Source organism: Drosophila suzukii, chromosome 3 (genome assembly GCF_043229965.1).
Source record: "Drosophila suzukii chromosome 3, CBGP_Dsuzu_IsoJpt1.0, whole genome shotgun sequence".
NCBI classification, from domain to species: Eukaryota; Metazoa; Arthropoda; class Insecta; order Diptera; family Drosophilidae; genus Drosophila; species Drosophila suzukii.
In genome coordinates this window covers 66164518-66181516 of record NC_092082.1, presented here as the reverse complement: position 1 = coordinate 66181516, position 16999 = coordinate 66164518, and the positions used below count along the sequence as shown (strand labels likewise).

At 38.1% G+C, this 16999-nt stretch overlaps 1 protein-coding gene across 3 annotated transcripts in view; it reads left to right on the top strand.

Annotated features, from left to right (window-relative positions):
* dsx (transcription factor doublesex) overlaps positions 1-16999 on the top strand; it is a 50544-nt gene that overhangs the window by 26594 nt on the left and 6951 nt on the right. For 2 of the 3 annotated variants that reach the window (XM_065866224.2, XM_036819329.3), the window contains exons 3-4: positions 10076-10213; positions 16326-16842. In XM_065866224.2, coding sequence (XP_065722296.2) covers positions 10076-10213; positions 16326-16783 — 596 coding nt within the window. In that variant the 3' untranslated portion in view covers positions 16784-16842. Of the gene's footprint in view, positions 1-10075; positions 10214-10321; positions 11492-16325; positions 16843-16999 lie in introns of those variants that run through there. The other variant, XM_065866225.2, reaches the window with a different exon arrangement.

The window sequence follows — 16999 nt, the reverse complement described above, 5'->3', positions numbered from 1 at the left end:
ACATGCTCGACACGTGTAATCCATAAACGGTTGACGCACTCCCGAAACGCCGACCCACAGTCATCACTCGGCATGAGTGGACAAGTGGCGTTTGGGTGGGAAGATATTGGCCCTCCTCCCATTTTGGCAGCCACCAAAATCAGCAACAGCTCTTCGGACTGTGGCTATTTCTCACACTTGGTTGGCTTGATTTCCTTTCTTTGCCCTGTCAGCGGTTCTCGCCGGCAAATTGGTGCTTTGACGTCTATATTAGCGGGTGTGCCTGCTAGCTCTCGTCTGAATTTTCCGCTTTTCATGCACGACGTTCGGACTTAATTCGTTGGGAAATCGCCTGAAGAAATACCAAGGAACTTGTCTTTCAGGCGTAAAAACATATGAGTATTAACATAAAAGGCTTAAAAGGTTTATATCAGAATAACTTATAAAGACTTTACTTATTATACAATTTAAAGTACACTTAAAATTAATCATCCAATACCGTATAGAGTTTAACAATCAACAACTTATTTTCTGTGCGATTTAAAAAAATATACATATATATATATTTGCTTGTACAAACGCTTTGTACTGCCAATGTGCACTATATGTTTATATAGCGTACATGACTGTCGGAAATCTAGATTTAATACTTAATCAGCAAAACCGACAGTTTACAATACAAGAACACACGCTCCCTAAAATCAGACAAGAGATGTCATTGCAAGACAACTCGGCTAATTTAGCATGCCTATTAGTGGAAGCAGGCATTCATTAAAATGTCATAAAATTAGAGGAAGGCACTCGAGTGGTACGAGCCAAATATTTGGCAGCTTGATTGCTGCACTGTCGCACATTCTGATGAAAAATTTAGCTGGCAATTAAAATGCATCGCAATGTGCACATACAATGTAGCAAGTACACTCGGAGAAACACTGGAGAATCAATTTACCAACTCACTGGGACAAACTGAATAGTTTTCTCTAAGTGCAAAGCCCAATAAAATTCCAACTAATCGACAAGTGCACACGAATTTCAGTGTCAATGGAAATTGAATTGCAAAAGAGTTGACCAAGCATTGAAAATAAATGAGAAGTCGCGTGTTTTACAAGGACTGTTTGACCTACTTAAACCGAAGGAGAAGTTGACAAGGCTAAGCCTTAGTAATGTTAGAGATGGACTTAGACTAATTAAAACACCCCCCGTTTCGAAGAGTTTCTGAGTAAGAGTTTCTGATTTTATAAAGAAGTGGAATAATACGACTTTTGTTGGAAAACTAAACATGAAAAAAAAATAACTTTCCTTAATTTTAACTTATTAAAGAATAAATTCTTTTGTATTGGCCTAATTATTAATTAAATTAAAAATTTATTAAGAAATATTGATATAGACACTGAATATATTGTGTATTTTTTTATTGGGTATAAATACATATGCATATATGGGTTTCAATAATCGACCTATATACATTTTATACAAAATATAAACACATAAGGCCCTTATCAATAAAGTAATAATACTTTACAAACTATTGATAAGCCCTTTGTTCATTTGTCTAGAAACAATTTGATAATGAATACAAACTTATATCGAACCAAAAATCGAACCAATAAAACAAAGAAAATCCGTAGAGTGGCTACCCTAACAGAAGACAAGCCACCAAACGCACACAAAACGTATCTAATCTTTGCTAATTTGTATCCACCAATACTGAAAAACGTGGAAAAAAACTAAGCAAAGAAACTTTATTACCGGGAACAAGTTGAAGTCAAATGTTAAGTTCAAACAACAGTAAAAAAGCAGCGACAGCGCGGCGATCATAAAAATAAATCTACAGAAAAAGCTTGTTATTTTCGCTAATAAAAATAAAAACTATATAAGTGCATGCAAAATGCAGCAGGAATAGAGGGATAGAAAAAGTTATGTGGGCGAATAGTATGGGATATGAGTGAAGTATGACACAAGTTCAAGTGAGTTACGACAACAAGGAAAACGCGACAAGTCAGAAGCAAGGAGCCAGGATTCTAGACGGGGTAACAAAAACGACAACGATTACGAAAACGACGACAAAGACGGGCAGGCGAAGCTCTCGCCTTTTCTTTATATAACTCGTAAAGTCTCTCGAAAATTGCAAACGTTTTAATTTTGAGATTAAAACAGCTTTCGTGCCGAGCTTAACAAGCTCAACTTGGCTAAAAGAAAGCAAGCCAAGCGACTTGCCACGGCTCCCCTGTCAAAGCCAACTCCAAACTTCCGCCTTTTGGCAAGGACGGGCGACATCCATCCCCAATCCCATACTCATCCCAGAAAAAACCCCTCTATTCGCCAGTCTCGTAAAAAGGCTGCATGCTACATGCACTTTTATTAGCCTTTACTGCAGTTGTGTTGACGAATGCACAAAGAGCTCTTCTGGAACGAGCTCTTCCCCATCGACGAAGGAAAACCTCTCCGGCAAAAGGTGAACCAGCCAGCGGATATTGGCCGAGGGGTTTAGTGTTCGGGAATTTAACTCAATTGAAGGTGAGGCAATGAATAACAAATGAAAAGGTGAATGCAATCTGGCGATGGTTACTTTCCCGGTTTACTGCTTCAATAGTTATAAACGTGGGAGCTATTGTTCGCAAAGAAATACGTTTACCCATTGAAGACTTTTAATCAGTGTTAAGCTATTTTCTAGAATTTTCACTTCCTTATGATGCCATTCAAATGGTTTGAATTTTTAGAAATAATTACAATTGTTGTCCTCGTAAAGCTTAGGTTTTATGCGTGTTCAGTTTTGTATTGTTTTGAATAATAATTACATTTATAAGAAAAGGCAAAATTCGCCGAATCAGCATTAATATCATATGTACTACCTGAACTCAACTAAATTGGCACTCATGAATTACTGAAAAAAAGAAGCATTTAAAATGTTATTTGCCATATTTATACCCGGTTATTATTATATATTTAATACGATTTTTAATATCAAATCAATTTTAAAAATGCTAGTATTTAATACTAAACCTTTAACCTTTTTCATACTTTCTGTGAGGCCTACAAAATCAAGTAAACAATGTGTTGATACAATGCTATGGTCAACTCGCTAATGCTAGTGAAATGTTTCTGGACTCGATAAGTTTGTAGCTAAAATATGTTCCTGCTCATGCAAGAACTATGTGGAAGGGAAAATTGTCATGCATTTTTCCATATTTGGGCGGCTATGAACCTAAACACAACAAATCGCGCCTGCGTGCAGGAAACACTGTTTGTAATATAGCAGTAAGTTGTCGCGGAACATGCTAAAAAATATATATTTAAATTTAAACTAAGTACACCGATGAGGAAATATGTGAGTACATAAAAACACACCACACTGTGTTCCACTCCAAATAATTTAAAAAATCACCCACTGCTCGGCCAGCTCCTGGGAACTCATCACATCTGCGTCTGGTGCTGTGGCTCATTAAAACACTGTTTCTGCTCCTTTCTATTTCCATTCCCGTTGCCAAAGATTTTATATTGTCTGCTCAGCGTGCATTTGCATCACACCCGTCCCCGAATCCATTCCCTTTTCCTGGGTCCGTATTCCGTGCTCCCCAGTCCGGAGATATTCCGCACAGCATTCCGATGCTTGCTTCATTTACCACATTGCCCCAATGCAGGGGGATTTCATCAATCCGCCTTCCTTCTGGTGGCATTTGCCCGATACTTACTCCTTTCTGTGCATACTGAGCACTTTGGGCTGCCATTTTGTGGATATGTCGATTTATTATTTTTTATTGTTGTTACGTTTTACGACTCGCCTCCGTTGCCCACGGCCTCGACTACCGACGGGGCAGATCTGCAGATATTTCGAGAAATTTACGGTGGTTCCTCATCTTTTTGGTAGCCAGGCTCTATCCAGCTGCAAAGCGCACGAAATTTTATCAAAATACTTCGCCAGCATCTCGCTTCTGCTCCGTTCTTTATTGCACAAGTTAATTTTACAACACGATGTCAAAGTGCTCCACACGGAGAGTCTTCCTTGGGTTTATTAGCAGCTGCAAAATGAATGCATTTTATCTGGAAAATATTCAAGCGAATATTTTGCGGATAAAGAAATAAAACCAGTCAGGACAAAACGTAACTTTATTGATGGTTCAAAACAAACAGAAATAAACATAAATATTTCTCACAAATTATTTGCTTGTGACTCAAATTAAGTGGTTTGGTTTGTTGATTAAAATGTAAATACTATAAAAGCCGAAAGAAAACTTCCAACTACATAGAAGCCATATGATTTATTTAGTGTTATTAACGAAATAATCCCAATTTAAGGGCAGGCACAAATTTCTAAGTTGTTGTAAATAACTATTATTCTTATTAACAATTAGTAACATCAAAATGTTTTGCATTTTACTTTTAAACTTGTCCATCGCATTTTTTTTAACAAAACGGTGTGGCATACTTTTCATATTTTTAAAACTTCCTGGAATTGTTCGACGCTTTTATACCCGTTACTCGTGGAGTAATGGGGAATATTAGATTCGACGGAATGTCTGTAACTAGTAGAAGGAACTATAAAGTGTATATATTCTTGATCAAGATCACTAGCCGAGTCGAACAAGACCTGTCCGTTTGTCCGTCTGTCCACATGAACGCTGAGGTCTCGAAAACTAAATATGCTAAATGCAATGCTAAATATGTATCCTAAATATGCTATGATTGGACAGGGCAGGATGATTTGGCAAGAACATTCTTGAGGTTCTTGCGCGTTGCAAGTTTTTGAGGAAACATTATGAATATGTGGTCAAATTAACTTAACACTTCATGCCTCGACTATCAGATACCCGTTACTTAACTAAAAGGAGCGCAAAGGAATGAGATATGCAAGAAGAAAAGTGCGATTGCAGGTCGCAATCTAGCGGCTATTACATTATTGGTTCATAACATATTAACGAATTGTCAGATTTGAAAAATTAGACAGACAGGTAGTTTCAAAACCACCAAAATTCCATTTACACTTTCAGAAAATTTTTAATAATGTGAGCAACAGACAAATTTTGTGCGCTCGGGGGCGTGTTAATCGATAGGTATTAAAGAAACCAATACAAATCTGTTGAAATTTTTATTCTAGTGTCAAAAATGTGGGCGCCACAGCTTTGGGCGGCTGTGGACGCAGGAACCTCTAGAGGCTGCATGCTTAATCCCAACTTTGTAGCTTTCGTAGTTTCCGAGATCTCAGCCTTCATATGGATACACAGAAAAACTTCGTTAGTGATACTGATTGAGAGAATGATCATGAATATATATATGTTCGCTAACTTTTTCTTTTACCTGTTAAATTCTTCCTGGCGATTCCAATACACCCGTTTAATCTGCGAGTAACGGGTATACACATTCTAGCTTTCTTGTTTTTGATCATGTTTTCTTTTAATCTGGGTTACAGCAATTATTTAAACAAAAATTATACGTATGTTTAGTTGCACTTTTAACTGAATGATATGGTAAAGCTACCAGGGTACCAACTTCGGCTTGCCTTTTTTTTATACCCGTTACTCGTAGAGTAAAAGAGTATACTAGATTCGTCGGAAAGTATGTTAAAGGCAGAAGGAAGCGTTTTCGACCCCATAAAGTATATATATTCTTGATCAGGATCACTAGCCGAGTCGATCTAGCCATGTTCGTCTGTCCGTCCGTCTGTCCGTCCGTCCGGATGAACGCTGAGATCTCGGAAACTATAAGAGCTAGGCTATTAAGATTTGGCGTGCAGATTCCTGAGATTCTTACGCAGCGCAAGTTTGTTTCAGCAGGGTTCAATTGACCCACGCCCCCTTTAACGCCCACAAACCGCGCAAACCTGTGACGCCCACAATTTTCATGCTAGATAAAAGATGTTAACTGAAATTTATTGGTCTGGTCAATACCTATCGATATCAAAAAAAAAAAGTTTGCCACTCTAACGCCCATAACGCTTAAATCTGTCTACCGCCGGTAGGTGGCGCATTTTAATCTCGCTTTGCTGCTTGCATATCTCCATTTCCCTTTGGTCCCTTTACCTGGGTAACGGGTATCTGATAGTCTTTTCGATAGTAAACAAATTAATAGTGTGAAACTCTTTAAAAGGTTGTTAAAAACAAAAAGGTTATGAAACGCTTTCTTCTACACGTTACAATATACCCTTTTACATAACTAGGGACAGGTTTAAAATTAATAGTACGAGCATTCCTTTTTTTAATGTATTTTTACATGAAAATAGTCTTTATGATACAATGTTATAAGTCGATTAGCATATCAAGATAATTCTCTTGGGTAATATATAAAAAATCAATTCAGCAAGGCCCAAACGTGCAACATTGCGTATACGCATTTCTTAAATAATGTGTAAAATTCTTTAAAATAATAAATGACTTCCGGGTAGATACCAATTTTGAAACCGTCTAGATAAGTGCAGAAAATGGTTGGATGGAAAAGGCAGCTACGAACGAAGTGGTTGCCGAGCGGGATGCCTTGGCCATGTAACGCCTGCCAATTGGTACAAGGAACTATATATAGGATATATAAAACCTCCTCCAGAAACTGTTCTCCCCGAGCAGCTGCAGCAGGAGCAACCAGAAAGAGCTTCGTGCTGCAGCAACAAACTCATAAAAAGGCGCAGAAAAACGAGCAGGAAAACTTTGCTAACGACTTAAACGCTGCCAAAGGAGCTGGGGAAACGAGGACCTCGTAGAGGACTCGGTACCGTTGAGTTCGGGATTGCCGAGTGGAAGGTTAGCTGCAGTTTGGACAGTAATAAAAGTAATAACAACACCAGCACCAGAACCAGTACTAGTACTTGTACCAGTACCAGTGCAGCCTGCACACATAGCACTCCCATGTACCAGGGTATATACACCTCCCTGGGCTTGGATTTGTGTACCCACTTCTCCTTCCACATGGCCCTGCGCAGAGTCGCTTTATGCGCGTTAATGGCATCGTTTACTGGCTAACTGTACATGCATATAGACGTGCATCTAGCAGATCTACATATATATATATGTATAGCCACAGATACATGGTAGTACATATTCCTGCAGGGGAGTGGCGGTGCAACGGCGACAGCTGCAGCATTTCGTGCGGGGAGAATTTTCGTGCCAAGTGGGCGTTACCAACGCTTGCCGAACGTTTTATATAAATATTGTGTAATGTGTGTACTATTTGGATTTGCGTTTAAAGTGACTAAAATGTTCGGTGATTAAATAATTGTAGGACTGGTTACAATTCGATAAGAAATAGCTACAATTTTTAGTTTAATACATTTTTCCCGTCTCGCTTTCAGTTCTTAAGGTATTTATCAACATTATTATACATTTTTGGACTACATAATTTTAAAGATGATTTTCGAAATTTATTGAAAAGGAAATTTTTTATATTGATCCAAAATAAATCAAAACAAATATATTGTTATCAAAATATCACTGTTATGGCTAGAAAGTATTTAAGGTTTTTTTTTAATACATTTTTAAGTTTCGAAATTTAAATTAACTGAAAAATCTACTCCTAATCGAACTATTTTCCAAAGGGAAAAGAGAGTAATATTATATATTGCTATCCCCATAGATATAGTCGATTTATTAAAAAAAAAAATTAAAACCCCTAAGAAATCACATTTATTTATTTTAAAGTCAACCCTTTACTGGAGGTAAACGATATCGGTTTGTCGACTTGATTTTAAATCTTTTCATGAATTAAGGATCTCATAAATTTTCATAAAATAAGGGTACAACTGGATGCAACAGAAAACTGTAGGGGCTTAAAACCTCATAAAGAATATGCTATTAAAAAAGATATTGCCAGATGAGAACATGTGGGCAACGCTCAGGAAAAGTTACACGAAAAACAACAGCGGCAACAACAGGAAGTGATTTGTTCCGAAAACGGGTTTCAAGTCAAGTCATCTTCCTAATATTAAAAGTTCCCAACATATCCTAACATTTGTTTAAATCCCTAGGAAGCCAAAAATAAGTACAAAATATTATTTTAAATTGAAAGGTCATAAAAGGTGTAATTCGTTTTGTTTTTGACTTTTGCGGTTCCACATTGTGGCTTAGAAAAACAAATTAGAGCTAGATTATTCTAACCCTGTTTGCAATTTAACCGGCTGTTGTTAACATATTCTTGTCCAATTACACTCGCTAAATCGCATTGGTTAAAATGCAATGGCGCCGGCAAATAAATATGCGAGTAGGGCTAGTAAAATTGTTTGGGCATTATTGCCATGGCAAACTGCGGTTGTGGCAGCAATAAATCAATTTATTATATTTATTTGCGTCCAATAAAATAATTTGCCAGCATAAAATGCTAACAAAACAGCGGCCAAACAATGGTCAACCCACTAATGGCTTAATTACTAAATTAAAAAGGCGCAGACAGTGCGGCAAATGTTCGTGCAACGCGGCCAGATGAGTGAGCATGTGGGCAACGCTCACGAAAAGTTACACGAGAAACAGCAGCGGCAACAACAGGAAGTGGAGCTGTTCCAAAAACGGGTTTCAAGTCAAGTTCGCACACGCAAAGTGAGTGCGCCAATGCAAATCCGGCACCACAAACTCCCTGCAACAGCGCCCGTGTTGCATGTGTTGCATGCAACAGCAGCAACACCAACAGCAACAGCGACGGCAGCAACATCAGCCCCAACAGCAACACTTGCACGCCAGCAACACAACACCAACGGCCGCATTAAAGGAGCTGCGAGCAGAGAGCCATAATAAAACGGGCCAATGGATATGAAGCTCCGCCTACAACCAAACTACCGACAACGATGTCGGCGACGGGCCAATGTTGCTGTTGCTGTTGTTCGTGTTGCTGCCGTGCTGTTGCTGGTGTGTTGTTGCTGCTGCTGTTGATGTGTAGGTAAAAACAAGAAAAAACGAAAAAATGGCTGGCGATACGAAGAGCATAATGGCATAAGTTCGGCGGGTAAAAGAGAAAAGTGCCAGGCAACACCAGCGGGCACAATATTAATACAAAATGTAGGAATACATACAGAGAAATAAATAATAATGTCTTCGTTTTTAGCCCAGCAAATATTTACTAGTACTCACTAATATTATACTAACCCTTTCACAAAAATATTTGTTTACGAGTATTATTTATATAATTTAAAAATGATTTATACATTTAAACTTCTTGTAAATCTAAATTGAATTAATAATACTTAGAAGTTCTTTATCATTACACAGAACTTATCATAACTCAGAATTAAAACCTTTTACATATTTTATTTTATGTATATGACCTTTATTTTAAACATTCAACAATACTTTTTAAGACTTTTTATATTTCTTTTCACGTACAACGCATATTCTTGACTTACAGAATATTTATTTAACGGTCGACGTAGTCAAATTTATTTTACTATATCCCATATTTTTTCGGAACAAATTGAAACATTTTAACAGCTTTAATATGATATGACCTTATAAAACATTATTAAAAGAACAGTATAGTCAGGGAAAATCAAATTAAAATAACAACATGTAGTGTCCCTCTAAAAATTAAAGTGTACTATAACGTGTTTATCATGTAAATTATAGTTTAAAGCTGGTTCCCAACTTTTAGATTAACATGTTTAGCTTGATTATAACATTTTGTCTTACAACTAACTACATACTTGCTAGCTGGATATCCTATCGTTTAAATTTTATGGAAATTATCTACATTGTACACTAAAATTGTTCTTGGGATTGCTTACTATAAAACTGAAGCTAGAGCAATTTGCTTAGCCCCGCATAGTTAATTATTGTGCTTATGCTACTGGTTTCGAGACTCGAAGTGTTGTATATTCTTGTTCGATATCAATGGGTGCCCCGTATTGAGTTGCAATTTGTGCCGACGTTTTTGCCGCCATGTTTACGTTGCACATCGCTGTCTGCCGGTTTTTGCACGAATCACTTCTGCAGACTGGCGAAATTCTAGAAAGAGTGGCTCTACTTTGATCCAGCTACCCATGTCGAATTGTTTGTTTATGTGGAGGAGGTTTGTCAATGAAGCTGATTGCGAAAAAATGGGGGAACTGGGGATCGATTGCCGATCATTGATTTTTGAGAAGCATGGGAACGAGAGACTTATGAATTCCACATGTTCTTTTGTTTTTCAGGCCAAGACGTTTTCCTAGACTATTGCCAAAAGCTATTAGAGAAATTCCGCTATCCTTGGGAGCTGATGCCGCTCATGTATGTGATATTGAAGGATGCAGACGCCAATATTGAAGAGGCTTCCCGGCGAATCGAAGAGGGTAAGTGAACTGATCGTTGAAACAGCCCCCACCATTTTACCCCCGAAATCGCTGTGAAGTATACTTGTATAATCAATGCCGAATGTCTTTCGATCTGATCTAAACCAGGCCAATACGTTGTGAATGAGTACTCCCGTCAGCATAACTTGAATATCTATGACGGGGGTGAGCTTCGCAACACAACGCGGCAATGTGGATGATAATTTTTCATTAACTAGAGTAACGCACATTACTTTGTCCTGATATTTATTGTTCAGCATCGCATATTAGCTTAATGCTTCGGTGAAATCGCGCGAATTTAACTTTCATATCTTAAAGTTGAGTAACTTAGCGTTTTAAGGAGCGGTACCTCTGTACATATATCGAATTTATCGGTAAGCTAAAGCGCAACTTGGATTATCTTCAATCAACAAGCCAAATATGTCGATGTGTGACCGCCGGTCCCCGCGTCACTTTTCTTCAATCAACATTACCCCATGCTGAGATGTCTGAGATGGCCGCCAATCAACAATCAACAATCAACATTCAACATTCTCTTCTCTTCAATCAACAATCCCCAATGGAACTAATCAACTTGCAACAAAGCCCTTGCCGCCAACGAATAAAAATAATCGAAGCACAATATTTATTAAACGTTCTCAAACATTTTCAAAAAACCAATGCCAAATCAACGATCAACATTTCAACACGTTCGCATCACAAATCTGCACATCGGTTGTATAGCTTTAGTTCAACCTTATTTAAGTCTTAATTTCTGGGTTTGGGTGTGATATTTCGGTCAAACGAAAATCGCTGTCTAATTAAAGCCATTAAAAGCGCCTCACGTCAGTCATTCATGTTATTTTAACTTTACTTAAGTACTTAACTGAATCTAAGTACAAAGTGATGTTTTTGATCAACTGCACTCAATTGAAAAGCAATAGGAAACTAAGTTAAAGACCCATTCAATTAGGCTTACAAGCTAATCTCAAGTTTCTTCTCTGCGTGTGAATTTGTATCTTAACAAGGTACTTACTTGGTAACCCTTGAAGTAATGTATGCATGTTTCCTGGGGTCTTGGTATCAAACTGTTGTGAGATGGTGCACAAATTATAAATATGTTTAGGTTACTTTATCGATGTCTTGCGAAACTCTAATTGTAATATTTAATAACAAAATTAATTCTCATTAACATTGTAAAATATTGTTACGAACTTAAGTAAGATTTAGCCCAACGGAATATTATAAAAAGGATAAACCTGAAATGTCAAAAATAAACTATTTTCCTTAAACAAAAAATCAGTTTTGGTGAGATGAGATGAGCGCAACGTTGAATAATCGAAAGGAAACGGAAATTCCTTGAAATCCTTGGAATTGCCCCACTAAAGTGGGAGTATCAGCTGCTGTTTGTTTTGTTAATGACGTTAAAAATTGTAACGATTGCTTTTCAAGTTGTTGCCATTTCACGAATCCATTACCAATGCACGTCCCAGCATCATGAAGTTTTCTAGAGGCAGGTTTCAGGGATTCTGAGTTGGGAGCTGGGAGTTTCTTGTGTCGCCACTGCTGCTGGGATCGTAAATGCATCATTAAACCGAAAAATGCATGCGAAAAATTTACGACATTGCCAACACCATTGCCCAAAGGCCTGCACTGAGAAAAATGTTTGCATTAAATGTACATATCAATTTGAAATTGGCCCTTATTTAAAATATATTTTGTAATTTTTATAGAAAATGTATCTTTCATAAAAAAACACATTTTTAAAAAATGTAAAGAAGCTGTTATTAAAATTATTTTTTTCCCAAAATTTCTTTAATCCTAATTTTAAAATAGTAGCTTTGTTACTTGATCTTCAAGACCATTTCGAAAAAGTGCAATCTAGCATTTATCCTGATAATTTCAACTTCCATCCTACAATTTTTCTTAGTGTACGACTCAGAATCCCACCTACGGGCTATGTTTTTCCAGCTGGGGATAAACGGCTCTAGTCCGCCACCAGGTAGCTGCAATACTCCGGCCGTAACAGCTCAACATCGCTTCTCGGCACTAAACGAGTCACGATGAAATTTCAGGAATCGTATTTGGACTGGAAGGTAGAGGGAGATTTTCTGGGATACTGTGGATAGGCAATGGCGACGTGTAAATGTGGGCACCATAAAGCTTAAAAGTGTTTATGGTTGAATTGTGCGCGAAGTAAGCGAAGGAATCGCCCGACATGTGAAGGGATTTGATGCCAACGATTTGAGACTTTTATTGTAATATTCAAGGTTCTTTTTTGTTTTATGTAGAGGAGGATATTATGTGAAATTCCGTTTAATTTTATATATTTCTATACTCAAATATCGACACCCTTGAACAATTGTTTTGTTTATTTCACAGTTTTACAGTTGCAACATAATAGATTCTTTACAACTATGTGGTATTAGCTATAATTCCTAAACTAAATCAATAAGGTGTACCAAGAAGCTTATGTTCCTGCTTACTAAACAGAAAGTCATGCTTACTTAATAACAAATAAAAACGATGAAGCTAGTTTGTCTGGGCAAAGAGACCTACAGAGCTAGTTTAAGTGTGTATAAGAACGTTGTAGAAAATATTTAAGTAATTTCAACCTTTTCAGACTGAAATCTGCAATGAACGATTAGAAGAATAGATTTGTCACACTTTCTTTGCCAACTAGGTACTTCTTTTACTTAAACTATCTTTTTTGAGTATTCGGAATTAAGCAATGGGACTTCTTCACAAGTGATGATCAAATATTCTTATGACTCAGTGCGTATAGTAATTTTTTAAGGAATCTAACCCAACCCCTCGAAACAATTTTTCGACGCATTCATGTATCCTTGCGTTCTGTCATATTTTCAGCGACGCCTTTCTTTGTTTTCCCATAAAAAATAGACTCGTTGGTATACCATTTTGTACGGGGCGCCATAACGAGCTGCGAGCCGTATCATCATCATCGTGGTCGTATGGGCAGTCGCCCAGCCCATTTCAACCCAGCTCGGCTCAGCGAGTCTTGTACAAATTCCTCTCCACTTTCATCCCGAGCATTTACCAATGCTTATTAAAAACTATAGGAAAGCGCAGACCCAGCGGCAGCAGGAAGCAAAAATTTTCAACTTTACGACTTCATATTGTGGGTGGATCGTAAAATATTTGTGCAGCGTCAACTTCTACTCCACTTCCCAGCAGCTCCTCATTTCCCATCAAGTTTCGCTACTGTCATTTTTACTGCCCTACGACTTACAAGCTGCCACTTGTGCCAGACATCTGATCCACATGCATAGCCATAGCTTCCCATAGACAATCATGATTTATCATGGCCTTGGTCCTTGCTCGCTAAATAATAAGCAACCAGTTTGTCATAAAGGCTTCCTGCGTAATCGGGCTGGACATAGTTACCCCTAAAATTGACCAGCGCTTGGGCTACTTTTATTCCTCTGTCGCCAAGTGAAGTCAAGCGTTAACTTATTGTCGAGGTTTTGTGGCCTGCAAGAGCTTAGATTATACACCTCCAGAGAAATCCTATAAACAGCGATTGAGAAATTAAGTAGGTCAGCAAATATTTATTTCGTAACAAAATTAAAAAACATTGCATTGTGGCTTCCTTTGATAAATTTATAAACAATTTTTGCTTTGTTTTCTATAAAACAAGCTTATTATACTAAGCGTCTTTCCTATTACAGAATAACGATATTGCTGTAAGATGACATTAATATTTATTTAAATTATACACATCTTATAAATAGCTAACTTAAAATAATTTAGAAAAATATATAATCACAAAAAATTAGTCTTGAATCTAAAGGTCAAAGTTTGGAAAGTGCTAGAACGATATAGTTAAGCTCAGCCAAGTTTAGTTTTAAATGGCTTTATTCGGAAAAAATATTAAAATGCTCCTGTCCGGAAATCTGTTCCTTGTTCCTTATATGCTAAAAATCGATGTAGAATTAACATGTTTTCAAAAACTAACTAACTTGCACAGTCGGGATCCTTATTAATATTTAAATGAATATTCAGAAAGATGTAAAGTAGTATAAAAAGTATAATTTCCGGTTCCGTTTTGTAATTTTATTTTTTTGTAGCTTGAACACACTGAAATTGCTGTACCATTTTAATAATCATACATTTTAAAGTAGGCGTGTACAGAAAATATTATACTGAGTCAGAAATATATGATTATTTACTAATAATAATTGAATAAGGTAAATAATACATATCAATTAGGAACGAAAATTTAAATTAAAAGTAAAAATGTATTTTATCTACATTTTTTTTTTAATTTAAGGTAAAAATTTACTTCTGGCAGCACTAGCAAATTTATTTAAAAATTTCTTTACATATTTACAAAGCTCAATGTAAGTTTTAAGTAAAAGACATATTAAATTTAGTTTGTTAGAGGGTATCTGACTCCGTTACCGTTCTTTTGACCAGCTTTATTGCAGTGGTTTAAGTATGATTTCCTTGTCCTCCAATCAGTTGATGAAATAATTGTGAAAATCTTTATGTCTATTTTCACTTGGCTTATTTCATTACACCTAGAGTAGTACGAGTACCCCAAAACAGAGGGGTTCGCAGAACTATCGGAATGTAATGGTGCCTTCCCTCCATGGGTGAACCTGCTCGAAAATGCATTCCTCTAATTAACCCAACACCAAGACTCGGTTTATGGACTAGCCCGATGAGAGTTAGCTATATATTAACAAGTACTAGAATGCCCGGGGATAAGGGGAGCTTGAGCTTACCCGGTAACCCTCGTCCCTTCCCAACCAACCTTGGGTCACAACTTTTTTACGACTTTTTATTATTTCGTCAAATCGCACAATGGGCGGGCGGCATTAGTTGCGACTAGTTTGGGTTGGCATTGACTGTACCTTCGACTTGAATTCCACCCGATACCACTCCCATCCATCCGCAGTACCCCCTGACCATCCGATCCCAGCGCCTCCCCCCAGGAGGAGGTGAACTACCCAAGAAAGGGGAGGAAGTCCAGGGGAGGCACGCTCATGCGTAATTCTCTCTCGTATGCTCTGGCCCTGTTTAATGCATTCTGCAGTTGGCGGAAGAAAAAATCCCATTAAAATTAAGTAAAATTGCAGCAGCAGCAGCAGCGTAATCGTAAAAACTTGGCATTTTGATGTTGCAGCAAGCAGTAAAATTTTGAAAACTTTTTGCCACGCAGATAAGGCGGGGAGTCAGCGGAAGACAAAGGCTCTAGCCAGCCGAAGCTCCAACTGGGACTGGAATCGGGATGTGGATGTGGATGTGGATACGGCGTGGATGTGGATCTGGGGGAGTGCCATCTTGGCGGGTCAGGGGCAGTAGGGAGGGTTTATTATGTGAGCACCGTGCGAAGGTTGCACATAAAGTGCATACCGGGGCCATAGGTGGGCCAGAGCTCGGAGTCCAGGGCACCGTTTCCTCATGTGCCTTCCAAAATGGCGCACATCTTGGCCGGGTGGCATAGACATTAAGTGCGGCCGTAGTTAATGTTATGGCCGCCAGCCATAGCTTTAAGCTGTTCTACTCTATTTTCCATATAAAAAGTGTAAAATAAACGATGTGGTATACCGTCTAACAATCACTCGTATATTTTTTAATTATTCTGGAGTGTTTCTGAACTTTCTTATGTTTCAAATAAAGAACAAGAAAGTTTTTCAAAAAATATTCTTGTATAAATTTTAAAATGGGTCTTTATAATTAAAACAAAGAAAAACGTGACGTTACATATAATAAAAAAACATTTTAAAACATATGTATATATTTAAATACCTTTTACGTTGACGACATTTAAAAAAGATACGGTAATTATAAACAACGTTATAACATAACTTAAAAAAATAGAATATGATTAGATTTTTACTTTAATTTCATTTTTTAACCCAAAACAAACAGATAATAAATTTAAAACTAAATGTGGTTAAGTTTTGATTATTTCTCGGAACAACGATCTGATACTTATAATACAATTTTATTTATATTCTATAAGGCTTACCAAAAATAGTGATCGCGGAAAAGTATTTTTAATGTGTATTCTCCCGACCTAGCACCCTTAGAATTTAAGACATTATTTTGGAGTCAAAAGCCACCTGCGCCCAATTTTAATCTCAAAACTTTTGTTGATCCCCAGCTCGCGTGGAAATAAACCGCACTGTAGCGCAGATCTATTACAACTACAACTACGCACTTATGAATGGGGCGCCCATGTACCTGACCTACCCGAGCATAGAGCAGGGTCGCTATGGGGCGCACTTCACCCACCTGCCGCTCACCCAGATTTGTCCGCCGACGCCCGAGCCGCTGGCCCTCAGTCGCTCCCCCAGCAGCCCCAGTGGCCCTTCGGCCGCCCACAACCAGAAGCCCTCGCGTCCGGGCAGCAGCAACGGCACCGTGAACTCCGCCGCCTCGCCCACGATGGTCACCACAATGGCCACCACCTCCTCCACGACGACGCCGATCCTCAGCCGGCGGCAGAGATCGCGATCGGCCACGCCCACTACGCCGCCCCCACCCCCGCCGGCGCACAGCAGCAGCAACGGAGCCTACCACCACGGTCACCACCTGGTCAGCTCGACGGCTGCCACGTAGCAGTATCGCAATGTTGCTGCCGCCGTGGCAGCAGCAGCAGCGGCAGCTGTCCTCTTTGTGTAAGTATTACTCACATTAAGAAATTAACAAACAGAGCTAAAACTGTTGAAATTTAAAATTAAATTAATTTTAAAATTATGTTCTAAAATCAGCAAAGGTTCCCTTCTTTCAACATCTCATAAAGAACGGGCTGCTCGAACCAAATACTCTTTTATG